The 25,013-nt window shown below is 40.2% G+C and overlaps 1 protein-coding gene across 1 annotated transcript in view; it reads left to right on the forward strand.

The window, feature by feature from the left end:
* Positions 1 to 19,884, forward strand: part of ERICH3 (glutamate rich 3) — an 86,429-nt gene extending 66,545 nt beyond the window's left edge. The window contains exons 14-16 of the mRNA XM_081949159.1: positions 3,592 to 3,726; positions 10,613 to 16,977; positions 19,419 to 19,884. Coding sequence (XP_081805285.1) covers positions 3,592 to 3,726; positions 10,613 to 16,953 — 6,476 coding nt within the window. The 3' untranslated portion in view covers positions 16,954 to 16,977; positions 19,419 to 19,884. The remainder of the gene's footprint in view (positions 1 to 3,591; positions 3,727 to 10,612; positions 16,978 to 19,418) is intronic.
* Positions 19,885 to 25,013: the final 5,129 nt, after the last annotated feature.

The following is a 25,013-nucleotide window of genomic DNA, read 5'->3' on the forward strand; positions in this document are numbered from 1 at the left end:
CGGGGCAAAGAGATGAAATGAGTCTTAGATCAGTGAATATGCCTGGCGTTGATAATGACCATCATTGAAATCGCAGTTGTAGAATTCGCACAAAAAGAACAAAATCAAAGTAGTTGTATATCTTTTGTAAAGACTCAGAAACATAGTATCTAAAACAAGTTTTTGTGTCTTTTTTATCATTTGGAACAATGAATTGGGAGCCCCAAATACAAGATATTTTTTTCAGATTTTTCATGACCATGGAGAATATGGATTGCCATATTTAGGTTATCCTTCTTTATTCTCTGTTACATTATTTGACCATCTAGGCTACCATTGCTCAATACAACCTTTCCAATCTGTTGCCCACTAAATATATTAGGCTACAATATCCAGAATTATAACCCATGTTCTATTTTTTGTGAATCATAAAATACATATTATTTACATGATCATTCCTGTTTCCTGTCTCAGATCCCTTTGGCAAGAAAGACAAAAATATTCTATTTTGTTTTAATTTAGCTCATGATGGAAATATTGTAAGGGTGAATCAATTCATACTAATTAGCATGCTATCAGTGGTGATGCAGGCATGAAAGAAAGCCATAAGTCATGCTAATATCTTTGATTTGTGGTTTGGGATATGTTCCTTGGATGGTGATACATTATGGTCTTGCTTGATTTAATAGATTTTGATAGATTGTTTGTGTTACTGGATTTGCTAGTTTGGCAGGGGCAGAAAATTGTAAAATGGTAATTGTTTGCTAGCATCTTGGTGCTGGATTGCTTTTCATTGCATTGCAATTTTTATGTATAAAACATGGAGGAATATTGGGGGAAAAATACAGTTCTGGATAATTATCCTGAATTATTTATAGGTGTTTAGTTGCTTGAGATACTTTCCTTCATCCATATGCTAGGTTTTCAATATGAGTGACTTTGCAATTACACTGTTAGATGAGATGAATATTTAAGTACAACTGAGGAATGAAATTAACCACTTAAGAAGAATACATACAGAAGTACATAGTCTAATATTAAATGCAAGTGTGCAGAAATCATGTAGGTTGAGTCAATGGCCTGCCCCAGATTTTAGCATAAAAGAATATCGTCATTTCTATTTTGCTCATACCATGATCATTAAATGACTGTGCAATGGTGGGCACAGTTTTCAGTGAGTACAGCATTTAGCAGTCTTTTCAGATTCTGCCACTGTGACTGAAGGTAGTAAAAATGTCAGCTACGAACACCTCTTTAAAAAAAGTTTTACAGGGTAGTAGTAAATGATATGGTATGCCTTGATGAATGTCCTGGCAAACAAAGAAAAAAAAATGTTGCTTAACATTTTCTGAATGGGAATGTGACACATGAACATTCTAATGGATGATTTCAACCTTGGCAAATGTTTAAGACTATATAGAATGCTTAATTAACCTATTAGATTGTGGTAAGAGATAAGATTCTAAGAATGGCCTGAAGCTCAAATGCTGTGAGTGGTTTTGGTCATGTCCCTTTATTCACAGAACAATCCTCTATACACAGAATGACTCTGCTATTTTAAAGTAGGCCTCAGATTGCAACTTTTGCCAATAGTCAGAGAAAAAAAGTTTATGAGACTAGCCCAGAAGTGACATATAAAAGAAACCTATATATGAAAAAGATGCATTATGTATTATAGGTAATACTTCTCAAAGGCCTGTCAATTGAATGAATCTTATTTCTTAGCAGGTTGCCCAAATTCAGTGTGAGAGGCATCAACTCTTCTCCCATTTTTTTGCTGGCTAAAAACTTTTAGCTTCACCTTGAGTTTCAGGCACAAGTCGATTACATCTGTTTATTTGGGCTGTTTTGCTTCTTTTTTTTTTAAACCATGGGTTAGGTTAGGTTTAATGGGTTAGAGTAATATTTTCCAACATTGGTAATTTGAATAGATGTGGACTTTTGCTCCTAGAGATCATCCAGTTAGCAAGCTGGTTGGGAAATTTAGGGATTTGAAGTCCACACATTTTCAAATTTTTCAAGTTGAGAAACACTAGGTTAGCTTTAGGTTTGGGATCATTGATCAATAGTTGATAATTACTTTTCATCTTCAAGTATATGTGTACTATAGACATCACAACAAAGATCTCAGACCAATTGATTAGGTCCATGGTGGGCAAAAACTTTTTAGATGAGTTTTTAATATTGCTGGTAGGGGAAAAAAGGAAGAAAGCTTAGAGATCAACCTACAGAAATTTATGTATGTGCAAATGCTATGAGGGTCTTCTAATTATTGAAACTCCTTGATGCTAGTTGTATCCTTCACAGTTGGATCAGTGGCAGATTGTTTAGGATCATTGTAGCCTTAAACTGCACATTATAATGTCTTCTCTACCTTGCTTACATTGTAGAGATAAAATAAAGGAATCTTCATGCACCAAACAGGATTTACTTCATTGAACATATAGGTGATGTGACGATGCTAAAAATATTTCTACAAAATAGGAATTGCCCCCAGACTTATATACCACTTCATAGTGCTTTACCACCCTCTCTAAATGGTTTACAGAGTCAGCATATTTTCCCCAACAATCTGCATCCTTGTTTTACCGATCGCAGAAGGATGGTCAACCTTAGTCAGGATTGAACTGCTGTCGGTCAGCAGAATTAGCCTGCAATACTGCACTCTAACCACTGCACCACCAAGGCTCATGCATGAATAGGGTGTCCATATTTATGGAGAACCATCAGTATTTTCCTTTTTAAAAAGATAAAACACAAATGCTGAAGATCATTTTTTTTACTCTTACAGAGCAATTTCTTTCTCTTTTCTTTAATGTCATTTTGGACAGAAGAAAAAAATGTGCTGTTGTTTAGAAAATCATAGTTTCTGAGCTGATAGGAATAAGAGATTAATAATAGACGTTTTGTTATAAACAAGTGAAATGTAAATAATCTAATTATTAACACAGTAAAATTACAGTGAAATTATTACTATTCCTTTAAGCTGTCATGGACAGTTTAAAGGAATAATATTGTAGAACTGCATAGCCAAACTGCATATCTGCACATGTTGACCATGACGGGATTTGCATTCAGCTTTTCCTGTTCATCAAAATGAGACAAAATGTGCAAGTTACTTTACTTCCTTAAGGAATTAACAAAACTATTGGAATCGTGTCAGGAAGCTTAGTATTCAAAGATGCCCTTAGTTTATCTGTGATGGATTAATAGCTTTTCAATTGTATTGTTCCTGTTCCAGTTCTTGCTGTTATTTGTATCCTGCCTTCAGGATACCTCTCTGTTTTTAATTTGTGCACAAATTAAAACCATTTCTGAACAAAGGTGACCTTACAGCTTGGTGGTATTTGAAAGTGGTGAGTGCTTTGTGTAATTGTTGCATGGGAGAAATAGCATTGCATGAAATTTTCATTGCCTAAAGAACGAATGACTTTTGCTTATATGTGTACATAATTTTTCTCAATCTTAATTGCCATCCTTAGCTAGTTGTAGAGTAATTGTAAGCTCATTTTATGTTCAAGGATGGTTTTATTGGTTTTATTGGTTTTATTTTATTTTATTTTGCTTTCTCTTTTGCTCTCTTTTTATGATTGCGGTACTATTTTTTTGAAGATCGCAAATTGGTCAGAGAGAAAATAGCTGAGGCTATTGAAAAAGATCAGCTTTTGAGTTCTGAACCTGAACCTAGTGAATACAGTACAGAGGATGAGGAAGAACATTTAGCAGTTGCTGAAGGTAAATTTGAAGGTAAATTTTTACTGTTGCATGGAATCTGTCTTCAATATTTCTTTCTAGTTCAATGCTGTGTCTGAATGATGTTTTACACCTTATATTTTATATTTTCATATTTTTCTTCTTTTTCTCTCTTCTATAGGGGGAAAAAGTTTCTCAATCACTACTGTCTTCCTCGTGAAATAGCGATCTTTGAAGCTGCTTCACCTTCAACCCCTTCCTTACACACATCTCCCTATGGGCAAAAAAATTCTTATACAGGCAGGGAACACAGATATAACTTAAGTCAGGAACAACAACTGTAGACTTCATTGGGCCTTCCCCAGCCTGAGGAAGCAGAGCTTTCTAGAATAACCCAGATCAGTGTTTCTTAAAATTGGTCATTTTAAGATGTATGGACTTCAACTCCCAGAATTCTCCAGCCAAGATGAAGTCCACACATCTTAAAGTGGCCATGGTTGAGAAAAACCGGCCTAGATTACCTTTGCTGGCATAATATCTGATATTTGGATGCATAGTTACAGCCTTTTTTCCGGGGCAGTTAAAGTTCAAATGAATGTAGTCAATTAGATGTTGAATGCATCAGTTTTATCCTTTAATTTGTCAAACCCTCCCAGTTCTTGCATATAAGCACAAATAGTTGATCTTGTCATTAATGGTGACAAGATTGTATCACCAAATGTATTCCCTGTATCTCCTGGAAGTCAACTTTTTTAAAAAGGACCCTGCCCACCTGACAATGCTTGCTTGTTCATCTCCTAGACCAGTGGTTCTCAACCTGTGGGTAGGGACCCCTTTGGGGGTTGAACGACCCTTTCACAGGGGTCACCTAAGACTATTGGAAAACACATATTTTCGATGGTCTTAGGAAATGAGACACCAATTTTATGGTTGGGAGCAGTGGTGGGTTTCAAATTTTTTTAGAACCTCTTCTCTAGGTGTGGCCTGCTTTGTGGGAGTGGTTTGCCGGCCATGTGACTGGGTGGGAGTGGCTTGCCAGCCATGTGACCGAGTGGGAGTGGCTTGCCAGCCATGTGACTGGGTCGGTGTGGCCAACTTGTAAAATGTGGTGAAACTCAGTTAACAACGCTCTTGCTTAGCAACCAAAATGTTGGCTCAGAAACTCTGGCATTTGAAGCTGTCAATTTACAAGACCCTTGCACCCCTAACTCTTTAGAAAAAAACCCCAGGGGTGTTCAAACTTGACAGCTTTAAGACTTGTGGACTTCAACTCCCAGAATTCCTCCTCCAGTCATGTTGGCTCAGAAACTCTGGCATTGAAGCATGCAAGTCTTAAAGCTGTCAAGTTACAAGACCCTTGCACCCCTAACTCTTTAGAAAAAAACCCAGGGGTGTTCAAACTTGACAGCTTTAAGACTTGTGGACTTCAACTCCCAGAATTCCTCCTCTCGCTCTTCATTTTGATGATGTGCGGACGGGCGGGGGGAGGGAGCTGGAACCGGTTCTAAACGGTTCTGTAGATTTGTGGAACCTCTTCTATAGAAGAGGTTAGAACTGGCAGGAACCCACCCCTGGTTGGGAGTCACCATAACATGAGGAACTTAAAGGATCGCGGCATTGGGAAGATTGAGAACTACTGTCCTAGACTATCCAACAATTGTACACAGCATATTAAGTGGGAATTTTTGCCATCACATGAACACAAAATAAACAAATTGCATTTTAGGATCTTCTGTAGCTCTATATTATAGGGGGGGGGGATAATAGTGAGATGAAATCATCTTAAATTATTGAAACCTCTGAGGAATCCTCTAAAGTAACTCTCTGGGACTCTACAAATAATGACACAGTCCTATTCTAGAGTGTTTTAAGAATGGGTAAGAATTGAGTCCAAGTCAGATTTTAACAGCTGTTTATTCTCCCTGATAGTGAATTGAAATCTCAGCCATGCAAAATTCAGTCATAAGCATAGTAGGAGAAAATGTAAATACTTGACAAATTTTCATGCTGTTGCTAGAGGGGAAGTATTATATGCACATCAGGTGGTGCAATCATATTTTCAATATACTTTATGCAGTTCTGATTGCCTGTTGTGGGAACCCAGCAATTTTGGTTTCTAAACTGTGCTTTATGGCTTAGCATTATGCATGACCTTCAGTTGGGATTTATTCAACAAATCATGTTATTAATGTTCATGAAGAAACCTATAAATATATACAGATGTTGAGTTTTATTTGATATTATAAGGAAAGGAAAGTCAGTATCAGTTACTTATCTTCTGTAATGTATAGTTTGGGCCTTAAGTGCCCAAATCCCCAGCGTTGAGATACATGTTAGAGCGACAGTCTCTTCATGGGACTGACCAGCAGGTAAGAGTTTAGATGCTTTCTTCCACTTCACATAACACATTTTACTGCTCCTATACACCATTTTGTCAGAAGGCAAATTGAAGTGTTCTTAATAATACTATGCTTCCCCCCTCCCCTTTTATTCTCCCAGCTGAATTATAAGCACTATCTTTAGCTCTGTTCCCTAAGAAACAAGTTTTGATTCCAAGATATATCTCATTTGATTGGATTGTTTGCTGAAAGTCACATATAGTATAAAGGTCTAGATGGATGCTATCAGCACTTCAATTTCAACAGTATTTAGTGCCAAGTACCTAAATTATGCAAGCATACTGGTCAGAAAAGTTTTTAAGAATCTATCTTCTTATATATATTCCATTATAATATTTTCCTTAATCTTTTAAGGTTTTAGAAGACAATTTATTGAACATAATTAATAATGAGTATTACATTAAGAGTTTGTACAATATTTCCAATTAAAGTAAAAAGACTCTAATGTAAACAGAATTAGGCAACAATCCAAAGATAAAATACTATGAAAATCCATTGGACATTATGTTTATATGTAGTCCTGTATTACTTGTTGCACATAATTCTCACTCCAATCTGTGGGAAAAGTAAATCCCAAATCAATTAGGTTTCATTATTCTCAAATAGACTTAACACTATTTTTCTATATGTATTCTGATGAGGCACTGTTACTTTTTTGGCTTCACAAAATGGCGACTTATTCCCATCCAGACCAGAACATTTTATTGTTCCTCACAATTTCTCCTGGGTGGATCCTATGTTGTTCTGCTGATATTTCGGGAAAGTAGTTTTAAGGCTTCTAGGTCAGGTACATTTACACATAGCTGTCAAAACATCAAGAAGAGAGGAGCAACCATAAAAAGGATCATACAACAAACACACAATGGGCAGGATTTTATTTGTGGCTTCCCCATCTTAAATTTTTAATCCCCTGTAGAAACTCTGTTCTTGGTCCCATGTATCTATTTCTCACTTCCTACTAATCAGCATTTTTAATTCACTTGTTTTAACTACCTGAAAAGTCACAGTCATATGAACCTAAATTTATACATATGTCATTTTCTAAAAAGCTAGGAATTGTTTTATGATAGATCCAGGAGGTATAGTACATTGCAATTTTTAGAAAGAAAAATTTGGAAAGAAATTATTATGCCAGATATTCAATCCATTCATTTTCTCCCTTATGCTTGTATTTGTATAAACACAAAGCCTTGAGGTAGGCAATAATTTCATTTTGCAACTAAGACCAAACTTATTTTTCAGAGTCTAGAATATGACGTGTCTAAAGCATTTGCTTTTAGAATAAATTCTCAGTTATTTTGATGTAGGGCCACACTTGTTTTTAAGATATATCATTTTTTAAATTTTTTAAAAAAATTTAATTAAACAAAAACACAAAAAAAGAATCGTCCTTCATTACATCTTGTAGAAAGCGTGTCGATTGGTTACAGATAACTTTAGTGCATTTCTTCCACAGTCATTACTTATAGTTCATATAAGATTATACACTTTAAATAAAAAATCTTTGTATATCTTACTATCAATGTACCACAATTCTCATTTGTCTACAATTATTTGAACATGCTTTTACCTCAAATCATTCATACTTAAAGACACACCCACATAATGACATTCATTAGCTATTTCAAAAATTCTCCAATAACATTACACCTTTATGACATATTCTAAGTAAAAGTCAATTAATAAAATTTCTAAACCTTCCCCCCCATCCTTTTCCCCCCAACTCACTGTTTAGAGTTTGTATCCAAGTTGCTTTTGCCAATACCAGAGCATGTATATATTATTAAACAATATCCATTGACATTTCCTTGTTATTATAATTGGCTAAAAATCATTTACTATTTATATCCCACCTCCTCTCGTCAAACCCAAAAAACATTGCACCTTTATGACAAGATCTAAATAAAAGTTCGTTAATAAAATTTATAGGTCTTTTTCCCAGATCGCAATTTGCAATTTATATCCAAATTTCTTTTACTAGTTTGCCAGTACATGTATATATCATTAAGCTGTATCCATTATCATTTCATTATTGTTATTATAGATAATTATTTGTTGATAAATAAACATTTAATAACAATCTAAAGCAATCTAAGAATTTCTAAATTCCTACTTATTAATCACCAAAATTAACTATTTTTTTATTATCAACTTTCATTGTCAACCCTGTATCTTTCCAGTAACAAAACAGTCTTATCTCTCTTGCCAATTGTGGTGTCAGTCTTCTTTTTATCTCCTTTATAAGGTTTTTATAGACTTCTCTCCACACTTTGTTGCTTGAAGGATCTCTCAAGTAATCTCGTTCCCTCCAGCTGTTATTAAAATTAGCTTGTCTTTGGTTGTCAATCGTGCTTCTGAAAAAAATTCTCTTCTTAAATCCATCATCATTACCCCCTTTTTCCCCTTCCTTCTGTATCTTGGAATCTGGGATAGAGCTTGAGTTCGCCGAATTCCCTTTTCCATATTCCCTTTGTTCCACTTTTAACCACATTTGCTCCATTAATAAATTCATCCATTGTCTTGTCTTTATCTTCTATGTCTTCATTCTCCCCTTTAATTTTTGGGGCTCCAACCCCTTCATCTTTTGCTGTGAGGAACACTAGTTTTTCCAACTTCTTCTCAATTCTCCCATATCCTTCCAATAGCTTTTGAATTCCAGCCAAGATATTTTGGAATTTTAAAGTTTCCTCATCTGAATATTGATCCATGTTTCCAAAAAAGAAGGAGGAGAAAAAAAACAACCTAGCAGCCACTGCCACTCTAGCCTTCCAAGCCTCTTTTATTTTTTAATTTTAGGTTGACTTAAACACAAGTTCTTCTATGCTCTTCAAAGGAGAAGGGTTCTGTTTCCCCCCCCCTTTCTCTCCCCTGCCAAAATAGTTCTCAAAAGCACCAGCAAAAACATTCCGTGCCCTTGGCTCTTTATCAGTTTCTGTAAACAAATTGCAAACCCTTCAGCTACAAAGTTAGTAAGATCAAAGAGGAAAAAAGGAGAGATACGTTGCTTCAAAAACTCCAGGCTCTGACCTCCGAGTGGCTGTTGCTACTTTTCACTTTATAATATTTATCTCTGGCTTATAGGAAACAAAGTTCTTTAATGAAATTTAATAACAAGTAAGAATTGTTTAAAAAAAAGGAAGGTTTTAATCCAGAAATAAAAAAACAAAGTAACAAAAAGCAGAAGAAGAAAAAATTAATCCGTTCACTTTAAGAGGAGAAATGAGAAATGTTACGAGCACTTTAATCCACAAAATATAGTTACCCAAAAAAAAAAGCTTTCCAAAGCAATCCAATATAAGTTGATTTCGTTGCTTAATTCTTTTGCTTAAGGATCTAATTTGGCTTTAAAAAATGTTTCTTTGGGCAGTCTTTTCCAAAATAGAAAAAATACCTCACCAGCTGGACTCACTTTCTCTTTTCACTTCCTTCCGGAGCCGTCCCGACTTCATCAGCCTGAGGCTGCCTGTTTACCGCCAGCTTGAAGATCTTCTCTTGGGTCAATCAGGGACTTTGCAGTGTCCCTGAGACCAGTGAAGCTTTGTCTTCCTGATCACCATCTCTGCGGGACAGTTTAGGTCCAAATGGACTGTCCAGTGGCAAAAGTGTCAATGGCAGTCTCGGAGTGTCGAGACCGCACATTGTAACATCGCGACATTGGCTCCTCCTCCCAAGATATAACATTTTTGTGTATCTGTGTGTGCACACTGACCTTTGATGTTTGATTTAATGCATTTCAAAATCTTTATATTCCTTTATATATTTTTATTTTTTCAGAAAGTTAAAATGCAAACTCCCCAAAAAAGAACGAAGGAATTTTGCAAAAAGAACCCCAAAACATAATCAATCAAAAATTTGTAAATCAGTCAAATAGCTTTTACTACCAGAGAGTGTGTTATCTCGCTGATCATCTTAGGGTCATCCTGGGTCATTCCTAATGCTCCCTTTCAAATCTAGGGAGCAGCTTTGGCTGCATAATCAGCTATTTGTCTGCAAGAGAAAAGAGATCACCTGCCACTATCTTGGGATCAAAACTTTTATATTCCTATAATATTAGTTTTCTGGAACTGTTTTCTTTTTATGGACCTTTTCTGCCCTGGAGAACTTCTAATTGATTTATCATTTCTGTAGTCCAACTTCAGTAATATGGCCACTCTTCAATGCATTATAATAGTTAACAGAGGAAAAGAAAGGCTTTGCTGGAAATGTTTTGTGTAAAAGAAGTAGCAAAATTAGTAATGTAGGAGGAATACCAGGCAGTTTGTAAGATAGACTAATAATGGACTATATAAGGGCAAGTTTCCAGAACACTCTTCTATCCCAGTTAATGTAAAGTAATGTGGTACCAAAAGATTAACTTGTCCAGTTAACCATTATATTGTAATTGCTCTCAGGTTAATCCAAGAAGCAAAGCTACTGATGGCTCTCTATTCAAAATAGATGGGCCAACAAGGGCAGGTGAAGCACATGTCAATGTATTTTTTTTTAATGCCACACTGATAAAATTGTCACAATTACAATTCATACTGTGCTTATTTTAATAGTGCCGGATGGAGTTTCCTTGGCAAAACGATCAAGGACTGAATCGCAAAAGGCTGCAGAGCAATTGAAAAAAGAGAGAGAGATGATGGGCAAGGAAGGAATATTTGAGGAAGAGGAGCTTGCAGTTGGCAAAATCCCCAAAGAAGCAGCTCTAACAGAAGAACTGTTAGCCCCCCAAAGACCAAGTCTTAGAGGAGACCAGGCACTAAAACCTGAACTTGTGACAGAAAAAAGAGAATTGGGGAGAGAACCCATAGAATCAGAACTGGCCAGTTTAGAAAAAGAAATAACCCCCAAGGATGAAAAAATTGAAAGCATGGCAAAAGCAGAAGAAATGGAAATAGAACATAAAGCTGCTGACAGAGAGGAGATTTTAGGGGGATTTAGATCAGAAGAGGAAGAAGCGGAAGATGCCCAAATTAGTGAGAAGTTAAGAGCAACAAAGAGAGAAGAACATTTGCAATGGCAGATCCCTGAGGGAGCAGAAGGCCCAGAAGTAACTGAGGCACCAAAAGCTTTAAAGACAAGAGAATTAGAAGGAATTAAGGCAGGGGACAGAGACATGCTGGAAGCAAAAGAAAAGATGAAAGGAGAATACGAGGCAGCTAAAGATTGGGAGGCAACATTTGCAGAAAAGATCCATATGGGAGAGGTACCAGAAAAGGTGGGAGAAGCTATACCTGAAGAAAAGGTAATTTTTCAAGAAAAAAAAGATAAGGCAGAGGCGGGAAAAAAAGCAGACATAATGGAAAAAGAAAGAAAGGATGAGGCATTTTTGAGGGAAGATGAGGAGGGAAAATATGAATTGAGGCCCATTTCCCCCACGGATGCCGAACTTAGACCACCACAATTAAAAATGAAAGATATTCTCTATGAAGATGAAAAAGCAGCTGCTGCAGAAAAGGCAATCACTGGCAGAAGAGAGGTTCCATCTGAGATTGAAGAAACAGTCCAAGACATTTCATCCAGATGGGGTGAAGATTTATACCAAGAATATCCAGAGGTGACTGGAATGAAAGCCATATCTACAGAAGATTTAACCCTCAAGAAAATAAAGCCTTTGGTGGGAGAGGACATCCTCGACCATGAAATTGAAATAACCAAGGAAGACAAGTTAGCAGGAAAACCATATTCTGAAAGAGAGAAAGACAGACAAGCAAGAGCAAAAGATATTTTGTCAATTGAGCAAAAAGCCCAAGGAGAAAAGGCTATAGTACAACCTGTGGAAAGAGGAGCTGAAGAAAGAGGAAAAGAAGAGAGGCGAAAGTCCCAAATGGCCGCTTTAGAAGAGAAATTGGACTTGGAGAAAGAAGGGCTTTATATTGAACCGGGCTTAGAATCTATGGCAGTGCTAATAGAAGAATTAGCAGAGAAAGAAAAGGCAAAAGGAGAGATTTGGGTTGAAGGGGCAGAAGGAGAAATAAAAGGATTGTCTCCAAGACAGAAAATGATTGAAGAAGAACAGAAAGCACTCAGAAGAAAGGCAGAAATTGAAGAGAGAGGCGCTGAGATGGCATTTAAAGAAGAGGCAGAAATAGATGAGACAGAAGTTAAAACTAAAGGGAAAGTAGAAAAAGGAGAGGTAGGAAAGAAAATGGAATATCCATGGAAAGCAGAAGGAGACATGGTACTTAAAAGGGAGGCAGTAATTCGAGAGGCTAAAGTCAATGTGGGACTTGAGGGGGAGTTAGACGTCACAGAGGCAGAAGCTGACATGACACTTAAAGGGGAGGCCGAAAGAAGACGTACCAGAGCTTCATTGCTGCCCAAAGATGAGTTAGAGTCTGAAGAAGCAGAAGCTGAGGCGACACTTAAAGGGGAGGCAGAAAGAAGACGTACCAGAACTTCATTGCTACCCAAAGACGGGTTAGATTTTGAAGAAGCAGAAGCTGAGGTGACACTTAAAGGGGAGGCAGAAAGAAGACGTACCAGAGCTTCATTGCTCCCCAAAGATGAGTTAGATTTTGAAGAAGCAGAAGCTGAGGTGACACTTAAAGGGGAGGCAGAAAGAAGACGTACTAGAACTTCATTGCTCCCCAAAGATGAGTTAGATTCTGAAGAAGCAGAAGCTGAGGTGACACTTAAAGGGGAGGCAGAAAGAAGACGTACTAGAACTTCATTGCTCCCCAAAGATGAGTTAGATTCTGAAGAAGCAGAAGCTGAGGTGACACTTAAAGGGGAGGCAGAAAGAAGACGTACTAGAGCTTCATTGATACCCAAAGACGAGTTAGATTTTGAAGAAGCAGAACCTGAGGTGACACTTAAAGGGGAGGCAGAAAGAAGACGTACCAGAGCTTCATTGCTGCCCAAAGACGGGTTAGATTTTGAAGAAGCAGAAGCTGAGGTGACATTTAAAGGGGAGGCAGAAAGAAGACGTACCAGAGCTTCATTGGTACCCAAAGATGGGTTAGATTTTGAAGAAGCAGAAGCTGAAGTGACATTTGAAAGGGAGGCAGAAAGAAGACGTACCAAAGCTTCATTGCTACCCAAAGACAGGATAGATTTTGAAGAAGCAGAACCTGAAGTGACACTTAAAGGGGAAGCAGAAAGAAGACGTACCAGAGCTTCATTGCTGCCTAAAGGCGAGCTAGATTTTGAAGAAGCAGAAGCTGATGTGACCCTTAAAGGGGAGGCAGAAAGAAGACGTACCAGAGCTTCATTGCTACCCAAAGATGGGTTAGATTTTGAAGAAGCAGAACCTGAAGTGACACTTAAATGGGAGGCAGAAAGAAGACGTACCAGAGCTTCATTGCTGCCCAAAGACGAGTTAGATTTTGAAGAAGCAGAAGCTGAGGTGACACTTAAAGGGGAGGCGGAAAGAAGACGTACCAGAGCTTCATTGGTACCCAAAGATGGGTTAGATTTTGAAGAAGCAGAAGCTGAAGTGACATTTGAAAGGGAGGCAGAAAGAAGACGTACCAAAGCTTCATTGCTATCAAAAGATGGGTTAGATTTTGAAGAAGCAATAGCTGAGGTGACACTTAAAGGGGAGGGAGAAAGAAGACGTATCAGAGCTTCATTGCTGCCCAAAGAGGGGTTAGATTTTGAAGAAGCAGTAGCTGAGGTGACCCTTAAAGGGGAGGGAGAAAGAAGACGTACCAGAGCTTCATTGCTACCCAAAGACGAGTTAGATTTTGAAGAAGCAGAAGCTGAGGTGACACTTAAAGGGGAGGCAGAAAGAAGACGTACCAGAGCTTCATTGCTACCCAAAGACGAGTTAGATTTTGAAGAAGCAGAACCTGAGGTGACACTTAAAGGGGAGCCAGAAAGAAGACGTACCAGAGCTTCATTGCTGCCCAAAGAGGGGTTAGATTTTGAAGAAGCAGAAGCTGACATAACACTTAAAGGGGAGGCAGAAAGAAGACGTACCAGAGTTTCATTGCTACCCAAAGACGAGTTAGATTTTGAAGAAGCAGAACCTGAGGTGACACTTAAAGGGGAGCCAGAAAGAAGACGTACCACAGCTTCATTGCTACCCAAAGAGGGGTTAGATTTTGAAGAAGCAGAACCTGAGGTGACACTTAAAGGGGAGGCAGAAAGAAGACGTACCAGAGCTTCATTGCTACCCAAAGACGAGTTAGATTTTGAAGAAGCAGAACCTGAGGTGACACTTAAAGGGGAGGCAGAAAGAAGACGTACCAGAGCTTCATTGCTACCCAAAGACGAGTTAGATTTTGAAGAAGCAGAAGCTGATGTGACCCTTAAAGGGGAGGCAGAAAGAAGACGTACCAGAGCTTCATTGCTACCCAAAGACGGGTTAGATTTTGAAGAAGCAGAAGCTGAGGTGATACTTAAAGGGGAGGCAGAAAGAAGACGTACCAGAGCTTCATTGCTGCCCAAAGACGAGTTAGATTTTGAAGAAGCAGAAACTGAGGTGACATTTAAAGGGGAGGCAGAAAGAAGACGTACGAGAGCTTCATTGCTACCCAAAGATGAGTTAGATTCTGAAGAAACAAAAGCTGACATAACACTTAAAGGGGAGGCAGAAACTGAACGTATCAAAGCTAAGGTGGGACCTAAACGGGAGTTATATCGTGAAGAAGCAGAAGCTGAGGTGACAGTTGAACGAGAGGCAGAAACTGGACGTGTCAAAGCTAAGGTGGGTCCTGAAGGGGAGTTATATGCTGCAGAAGCAGAAGCTGAGATGATATTTGAAAGAGAGGCAGAAACTGGACATGTCAAAGCTATGTTGGGACCTAAAGGGGAGTTATATGCTGTAGAAGCAGAATCTGAGGTTTCGTTTAAAAGGGAAGCAGAAACTGGACGTGTCAAAGCTATGATGGTACCTAAGGAAGATTTATATGCTGAAGAAGCCGAAGCTGAGGTAACACTTGAAAGAGAAGCAGAAACTGGACTGATTAAAGCTAGGGTGGTACCTAGAAGGGAGTCATATGCTGAAGAAGCCGAAACTGAGGTGACAATTACATGGAAGGCAGAGACTGGACAGGTTAAAGCTAAGGTTGGACCTAAAGGGGAGTTAGACACTGAAGCAGCAGAAGCTGAGTTGACAGTTGCATGGAAAGCAGAAACTAGGCAGGTCAAAGCTAAAGTGGCACCTAAAGAGGAGTTATATGCTGAAGAAACAGAAGCTGAAATGATACTTAAAAAAGAGGCAGAAACTGGACAACTGGACAAGACGGTAACTGAAGAGTGGTTAGATGCTGGAGAAGCAGAAGGTGATGTGACAGTTAAGGGAAAAGCAGAAACTATAGAGTCAGAATCTGATAAGATAGCTGAAAGGGAATTAGAAGCCGAAGTGGCCGAACCTGAGGGGACACTTTTGAAGTGGACAGAAGGCAAGGTTGCCTTGAAATGGAAGCCAGAAACTGGAGCGGCTGAGGCTGAGGTGATATCTAAAGGGGAAATAGAAGTTGAAGAAGCAGAAGCTGAGTTGACATTTAAAGAAAAGGCAATAGAGAAAGCACTTAAACAGAAGGCAATAATTTTAGAGAAAGAGGCTGATGTGATACCTAAAGAGGAATTAGAAGTCAAAGAGGCAAAAGCTGAGGAGACACTTAAAACGAAGACAGAAACTGGACTGGCCAAAGCTAAGGTGGTGCCTAAAGGGGAGTTAGGTGCTGAAGAAGCAGAAGCCGAGATGATACTTAAGAGGAAAGGAGAAAATATAGAAGCAGAGTCTGAAATGATAGCTGGAAAGGGCTTAGAAGCAGAAGAGGCAGAAGGTGAGGGGACACTTAAAAAGAAGGCAGAAGGCATGGTAGCCTTGGAACAGAAGGCAAAAACTGTAAAGCCAGAGACTGAGGTAGCATTTGAAGAGGAGGCAGGAGTTACAGTTGTACCAAAATTCCAGGAAGCAGAAACAGAAGAGTCAGAAGCAAAAGGAGAAGTGCTTTCTGTTGTCATAGGATCTCTAAATGAAACCACCTTTGGAGAGCAAGGGCTAGTCACCAGGAGAGAAGAAATTATAGCAGAAATAAAACATACTTCTGAATCAGCCCCACAAAAAGAAGCATTTATTGGAGGAGATATGAAAAAGCAGGAAATGAAAAAAGAACCTGGTCTCCAAACTGGAGTATCTGACAAGGCTGAAACAAGGGAAACATTTCTTTACATGGAAGTACAGGAGGAAGTCATAGCTCCCGAAGAAGAGAAAGAACAGGATGAATCAGACACAGGAGACGAGATGAGAGAAGGAATGATAACACTTGCAGATGTAGAAGAAGCTCTCTTAATAGGGATACAACAGCTGATAACAGAAGTATCACAGATCAATGAAAAAGATAAAGATAAGGAAGAACCTCTGATGGAAAGATCAGCAGAAGAAGAATCAACTCGGGAGTGCGCCACAAGTGAAGATTTTTTTGCTGTTGTAGTAGAAGAAGAAAGGGAGACCATTGAGAGCAGTAACAGTGAAGGAGAAGGAACAAGAGAGCATTCGGAAGAAGGAACAGGAGAGCATTCAGAAGAAGGAACAGGAGAGCATTCAGAAGAAGGAACAGGAGAGCATTCGGAAGAAGGAACAGGAGAGCATTCGGAAGAAGGAACAGGAGAACATTCGGAAGAAGGAACTGGAGAGCCTTCGGAAGAAGGAACAGGAGAGCCTTCGGAAGAAGGAACAGGAGAGCATTCAGAAGAAGGAACAGGAGAGCCTTCGGAAGAAGAAACAGGGGAGCCTTCAGAAGAAGGAACAGGGGAGCCTTTCGAAGAAGGAACAGGGGAGCCTTCAGAAGAAACCCCTTCAGATGAAAAAGATGGAAATATAAACTGCGAAATGGGATTGGAGGAGACTACAGATGAAACGATCACAATGACAAATACCATTCTTTGGAGCTCCCGGGAGTATGAAAGAGAGTGTCACCAAGATCCTACTGGATCTGACTGAGAAGACAAGACACCTAGACTGAAGGTGAGCATGTGCTAATATATAAATTCCCTTCTCACTTCTATGAGTAGTGTATGTCTTCTTCAATTTCAGGTCCTCTACTAGCGGTCTGGGAGTTTGAAGTTTCTAATATACTGCATATCAGACCATAAAAAGAGCAATGGTGATAGATGTAGTGGATTAAGTGACAGCAACATCAGGAAGGAATATGAGAAATTAGAGAAGTATCAGGGCCTGAAAGGAGAAAAAAGGGAGGATGTGGAAAATAAAGATCAAAGTGGTCTCAGAGTGGTGGTAAAAGCACTTAGAGCTGTGACTCTTAAATTGGGTTGAATGGCTTCATCAGATTCCATGAACATCAGAAATCTCTGCCTAAGAACTGCTAAGGTACTGTGCAAAATTCCCAAGCTTCTGGTAGAAGACCCCAGATTGAGGAAGATGAAAACAACTCATAGGGGAGAGAAGGGAATTTTTAAATTATTGTAGGTTTGTCAAATCATGTCTACTGTTTGCGCTCTGACCCCAGTGTGTCATGGATTAATTAAATGTATTCACACTAGCCCATAATATGGTGTGGCTTTCATTTGGCACATTATATGAAGCTCTCCACTATGGTCTGTTAACTGTGGGGTATAGTGTACATTTATATATAAACCCAGTCAAGAACATTTCTTCAATAAACCATGCTCAACCATATATGAATTAATTAATCCTAGTAATTCACTGGGGATAAATATATAATTCTTTGAGAAAGAAATGATTGTAGGTTAGACTTATTTAAATAAGTTATTTACTAATTGATTTAGCACCTTGGAATCTTGTTTCCTGATGAGTTTATAGCAGCTTATGGGACAAGGTTTATTACTGTATTCCACTGTAGTAATGCTTTCAGTACTGTTATTTGAGCTATAGATTTGGTGTTTACTTAAACGTTGGGTTTTTTTCCCTGCATTGCTAGTTCAGTTAACTGACTTAGCAATAGGTTGTATACTAGATGTCCCGGCTGGTGAGAAGATTTTGGGTGCTGATCTGGATTTGGCTTCCTTTGATGCAGAAGATCATTGATGATCTACCTAGTTTGGTACTACTTGAGCTTATTTGAAAATAAAGCTCAACGTACAGTTTAAGCATTTCAAAAAGCATTACATTACTGCCCAATCAATCATCCAGAGGATAACAGCTCTTTGTCTGTAGATAGACAATACTAGCTGATAGACCTTGGATGTCCTCTTCCTCCTCCTCAGTTTCATATTCAGATCTTGCTTATATCATTCCTATCTGGTGGAAAAGAGTGAGGGAGAGAAAGATACATTTTCCAAATGCTAAAGTTGTCCTGAGCTATTGCCTTGTCATTCTCAGCCACTTATGTGCAATTTCCCTGACACTGGCAGTTTGGTCTGCTGATCAATAGGGCACTTTAATATGTCCTTCTGGCCCCATTAACACTTTTTCTAAACCCGCAACTTAAGATTGAACTCATAAGTATTTTCTTCACCCTGGTGTGCTCCAGATTTAGAACCTTTGCATTTGCCCACCACACGTCTGGTCTATCATCACATTTCCGTTTTTCTAAAGCAGTCCAGTTAATGGGATACCAAAGCGACCTACCACATTATAGTATTTTCTAGTTATAATCTCACCCTCTGCTGCCGGCCATATACCATTAACTTGAGACTGAGGCCAGAGCTACACTTTTTGCTTGCCCCATTGCCTATAAAGGCCACTTACCACTTCTTATTATGCCTTGGAAAAAATGAGCATGTACCTGCATATGAAACAAATGAAAGCCAAGGAAGCCACTGCAATCATCAGTAGCATAGATCTCTCCTTCCTGATATAAAAGTAGAAAAGAAAGGCTCAAGTATTTTGCTTCTAAAAGTGCTAGAGTTCCCTAACTTCAGATTCTGAATCACAAGATATACTAATCAGAAATGAAATATTGAATGGTAAATGGCATGCTAATTATTGTTTGCATGTGAACTGTTCATAGATTTAAAAACACCCCTGCCCTTCACTAAAGCTGAGAAAGAATATGTCCCTCTTTAATGGGCTCGATTAAAATAAATCCTCATTTTTGCTGCCTTAAGAATGCACTGCTATTTTTAAAATTGCTGGGGCTGTATTTGTCTCTTTTAAATTTCCAAACAATTATGTTCTGTATGAGTGTTTCTCAATCATGGCAACTTTAAACTGTGTGGACTTCAAATCATAGAATTCCTCAGCCAGCATTGCTGAGGAATTCTGGGAGTTGAAGTCCACACAGCTTAAAGTTGCCAAGGTTGAAATACACTGCTCTTGTACCCTGTAAACCAGAGCTGTCAAACTTGCGACCCGTGGACCAGATGCGTCATACGCTGGCCGTGCCTGGTTTAACAAAGGGGAAAATACATCACGTGACGCCACCGTGGCAATGTGAGTTTGACACCCCTGCTGTAAACTAATATTGCATTTGTTTGTTTTTCCAGAATGCTTTGGGGTTGGAACTTCCCATCTCATCATTGCTGCCTCAAGACTTGGTGGAAACACAGATTTATTCAAGCATCTTCTTATATTCTTTTGGTGCTTGCTATCCATCTTTTCATTGTTGTTCTGATTACCATGATAATTTAGTAACTTTTTTCAAGGAAATCATTCTAGATCGGTGCCACCTTGGGTAACAACTGCCCTCTTTGATTCCTTCACACACATCTGCCACTATGCACCAGGACTGCTCCAGACAAATGAAACCTTATCTAGCCTATTTCATTAATAGCATTCCTTTATAATTCTGAAAATAATAATGATGAGGCCTCTATAACAGCTGCCGCACATTTCTTTTAAAAACAAAACAGAAATATTATGTAATGGGAACTTTCCCAAAATCAACCAGCTAATTCTGCTGCACAGTAAGAGTCACTTGAAGTCTTTATGTAGAACAATAAAACACCTGCAAACAGATTTGAACATTTGTATGTATTTTATTACCTGCCTTCTTCCCTTTGTATGTTAGGTCTTCTTTTTAAATTTAGCATAAGCAAGGGAAGTGCTTGAAGTTCACTCACATTCTCCAAAAAGTCATACAGAGTGACCCCTGTTAAGCTTTTCAAAAGCTCGTTGCTGGTCTTGTACTTAATTCTGTACATAATGTAAAAGATATACGTAGCCAAATTGATTGATATCATAGCTAAAATGGGAGCTGCATCTTTTGTAAAGACTAATATAGGTACGGTAATCCTCGAGTTGCAACCATAATGGAGCCTGCCCTTAATGGTTGTAACTCACTATGGTCATAAAGCAGGTCAGTTATGTGACTGACCTAATTTTATGACCTTTTTTTTGCAGTAATCATTAAGTGAACCCTACAGTCATTAAGTAAACCTATGGTTCTCTATTACGCATTCCCCCTCCCCCCCCAACCAGAAGTAAATGCTGATTTTCGGCAAAACTATCATAAAATGTGGTCCCATGAACTGCAGGACGCTGCAAATGGCCGTAAATGAATCCAGTTGCTGCGTGCCCAAAATGTGATCACATGACTGGGAGGTGGCCATCCAAACTTTGAATTCAGGTCATAAGCACTCCCTAGTACAGGGGTGGCTGTACAACATGAGTCACGACATCGTCACATGATGTGTCACGACTTTTCCCCCCTTTGCCAAACCAGGTAACATATCTGGGCTGCGGGCTGCAAGTTTGACAGCCCTGCCCTATTAGGTCCATCCAAACTTCAAATGGTGGTGAGGAAACCAGTAAATAAGTCAAGGACTACCTAATAATTGAATTGACTCTGTATGCAGTGTGCTGCTATAGGAAAAAGCAAGGATAATTCTGTCATATGACATTGTATATCTTTCCACTGCCTTTTGTCATGGGCTTGGATTCAGACTGGGACTTGCTTGAACAGAAGGTGTGGGGACTGAAAATCTCTCATTTTGTATTGGGTTTTATCCCATGGTTCCCAGGAATCCAGCCATTGTCTAGCCAGGTTATATCATTTATCAGCATAGCTGTCTTGAAAAGTACTTACTGTATTTTTCAGAGTATAAGACACACTTTTTCCCCTCAAAAAAAGAGGCTGAAAATCTGGGTGCGTCTTATACACTGAATACAGCACTTTTTTCCTCCTGAAACCGCACCCCCTTCACCAAGATGGCCATGCAAAGCCTTTAGGAGGCTTCCAGGGTGCTCATGGGGGGTGGAAAGGGCAGAAATGAGTGAAAAACGGGCCATTTTTTGCTTGTTTTTGCCCCCCCCCCTCCAGGAGCACTCTACAGGCCTCCTAAAGGCCATTCATGCCCTTTTTTGGGGAAAAAAACCCAGGCTGTTTTCGGGAGGTCTGCAGAGTGCAAAAACTTTTTTTTAAAAATTGCCTCTTCAAAATCTTGGTGCGTCTTATACTCCGGTGCCTCTTGTAGTCCGAAAAATATGGTATATATGAAAGACTCTAGATTTTACAAAGCGGCGTTGTGCAGAAATACCACCTACATCTACTCCCAAAAAATTCACAAGAAAAAGAAAGAGAAAGAGTGAGAGAAAAGATCTCTGACCCATCCCTACATTTTAAACTGTGAAGCTGAAGAGAAAGAGTGATGCCAGAATACCAAATCTATGCAGTTACCAAATCCATCAAAGCCAGACTGCTTTGGCAGTCTGCATTTCTCTCATAGTTTTCTTATAATTTTCCAATTGGCTGTTATGAACCCTGCAAGTTTAATGTATTGGCAGCTGGTCTTTCAACACTAATAACTATTCTGATTAAAGCTCTTTATTCTTTCTAAGACTATAGCTTTCATCCAGTGGTGAAATTCATTTCTTTAACTACTGGTTCTGGGGGCGTGGCTTGGTGGGCATGAGGTGGCTTGGTGGGCGTGGCTTGGGGGCATGGCACAGGAATGATACTGCAAATTCTCCATTCCCACCCCACTCTGGGGCCAGCCAGAGGTGCCAGTTGCCGGTTCTCCAAACTACTCAAAGTTTCCGCTACCGGTTCTCCAGAACATGTCAGAAGCTTCTGGATTTCACCCCTGCTTTCATTTCAGAAAATGGTATGCTATTTGTTTAGAATTTTCTTTTTCTTTTTCAGCATTATAAATATCTGGGGGAGGGAATGACAGAAACATGATGTTAGGGTTCTAAATACCATGCAGAAATAAATCATTGTCCAAGGCAAACCATCCTTTAAGGTCCAATTTATTCCGCAGGCAATTTAGCACGGCTATGAAAATTTCAACTCTGGAAGTACATGCTCTGGGTTCACCCAGTTAAAGTTCATGATCTCTCCCCACACCCACAAATCCATCACATGTTCCAATCATCATCTTCCACGCTGGCATGTACACCCAGGTGTCGAGATGCGAAGACAAAAGATGACCTTGGCTTCTACAAAAGAATGTCAACAATCCATTCTACAATCCTACTCCTTTCTATTCCCCCCTCACAACTACTACACTATTGAAACAGCATAGAAAATTATAAGAAAGTGTGGCAGGCCAAAGATCCAAAAAAGAATATAATTACAGGCCTGACAGGCGGCCTCTCCTCAAAAGAAAAACGTTTCCTGCAAAGAGAATAACATAAAAGTTAACATAACAAAATTAACCACCTCTTCTCCACCCAGGGGAACCCCTTGACTTCTTGGGAAACTTCCCATTGAATTGCTTTACTAACTTCTCCACTTTCAGGTTCCCACTGTTCACCCAATTAGCTTCAGACCAAGGGTAACCCTTCCAATGCACTAAGTACTGTAAGCAACCCCTATTCAGCCTGAAATCTACAATTTTTTCCACCTCAGATTGTGTTTCCCCTTCCATCACTACAGGAGGAGATTGAGCTTGGGTGGATGCTCTTCTGTTAGACCCAATTACTGGTTTCAACAAGCTACAATGAAATTCTGGGTCAATTTCCCCTAGACTTCTGGGTAGACTGAGTTGAACTGTAACTGAGTTAACTATCTTCACTATTGGGAATGGACCTAGAAATTTTGGACCCAATTCCTTGCTAAGCATTTCTAATCTTATGTATTTGGTAGATACAAAAACATTGTCCCCCACACGGTAGGGGTTTAGGAATGAGCGACGTTGATCATCTTGCTTCTGGTAGGCTTCTGCTGCAACTGCTAGAGCCTTCTTCGTATTCTCCCATCCTTTCTTTAGCATGTCCATCCATTCACTCAAAGACATGAAAGAAGGAGGTTCTCTAGGCAACTCAGGCATGGCAACAACTTCCATGCCACTGGTAATCTGGAAACCCGCTAATCCTCTGCTGCTGTGGACCGCATCGTTGTACGCCACTTCGGCGAAGGGTAGCAAGTCCGACCAGTTGTCGTGCTGATAGTCCACAAAACACCTGATGTATTGTTCCACCACCGCATTGGCTCCCTCTGCTGCGCCGTTCATGCTGGGATGAACCTCTGAGCTCAGTTCTTGTGTGGACCCAATAGATCTCAGGATCTCTCTCCAGAACTTGGCTGTGAACTGGACTCCGCGGTCTGAAATGATCTTCTTGGGTACTCCATGCAGGCGATAAATGTGTTTCACAAACATTTTCGCTAATTCGTTTGCGGATGGCAATCCTGAGCAAGCAATGAAGTGTGCCTGCTTAGAAACCAAATCAATAACAGTCCAAATTACTTTATGCCCACTGCTGTCTGGGAGTTCCATGATGAAGTCCATTGCGATCTCTTCCCATTGCCGTTTCGGGCTCTCTGCTGCAGGTGCTGTAGGTTCTGGGCTCTTGGATCCAATCATCCACGGTTGGCCTTGTTCCTCCTCCGAGGCCTCCCCCTTGGTAGGACTCTTCGTCACCTGAAGTTGGGGGTCCTCTTCCAGAGGTCGGTTGGGCATTTCCCCCCCCCCGAGGCCTCCCCCTTAGTTGGACTCTTTGTCACCTTCAGTTGGGGATCCTCCTCCGGAGATTGTTTGCCCTTTTCCTCTTCCGAGGCCTCCCTCTTGGTAGGACACTTCGTCACTTTAAGTTGGGGATCCTCTTCCAGAGGTTGTTGGCCCAGATGACTTTTCTGTGCAGGCATCTGGGGCCCTCTCAACCACCATGGCAATTGGTACACACGTTTGTTCTTCGGCAATTCCCTCCTCCAAGGCCTCCCCCTTGGTAGGACTCTTTGTCACCTTAAGTTGGGGATCCTCTTCCAGAGGTCGTTTAGGCTTTCCCCCCTCTCAGGCCTCCCCCTTAGTTGGACTCTTTGTCACCTTAAGTTGGGGATCCTCCTCCGGAGATTGTCTGCCCTTTTCCTCTTCCGAGGCCTCCCCCTTGGTAGGACACTTCCTCACCTTAAGTTGGGGATCCTCTTCCAAAGGTTGTTGGCCCAGATGACTCTTCTGTGGTGGCATCTGGGACCCTCTCTTTACCGCCGTGGTGGTTGGTGCACACGTTTGTGGCATTGGGGCTGGAGCCAAGCACTCTGACGCTCTGTGGCCAAGTTGACAACAATGGTGGCATTTAATTGGGCCCCACGAGGAATGGAACCTAATTACATCTCTAAACTCAGGAACCGTTTCATCACACTGCCTTGCTCTCCAACTTGCAGCTGCCCCCTTGGTAAACCCTTCTTCCATGGTGGAGATTGCTTCTCTGTAGGAAGGTGGAGTAAGAACCTTTTGGGGCATTGCAGATGCACCTTGTTCCACTTCCCATCTTGCAGGCCTGGCTTTGGTAATCCCTTCTTCCATGTTGGTGATTGCTACTCTGTAGGAAGGTGGGGTAAGAACCACTTGGGGCCTTGCAGGCGCACATTTTCCCGCCATCCACAATGCAGGCCTCTGTTTGGTAATCCCTTCTTCCATGGAGATTTCTTCTCTGTAGGAAGGTCTGGTAAGAACCTTTTTGGGCCTTGCAGGGGAGACTGGAACCGGTGGGGAGGTCAATCCCTCGGTTGGCCACTGCCCAGCTTTCTGCCATGGTGCCATCTGCTGAGGGAGGGCAGGTGCCCACTGGCATCCCTCCCATCCATGACCTGGGGTTAAGACCCATCCCGGGGTTGCCTGCTTCACAGGTTGCAGCTCAACCAATGATGGCTGGCTAAGGGGTTTTACGTGCCAAGGACCCTCCTGCTGGCTTGGAGGAGT

This window comes from Natrix helvetica, assembly GCF_964273705.1.
Source record: "Natrix helvetica genome assembly, chromosome: 3".
Taxonomy (NCBI): domain Eukaryota; kingdom Metazoa; phylum Chordata; class Lepidosauria; order Squamata; family Natricidae; genus Natrix; species Natrix helvetica.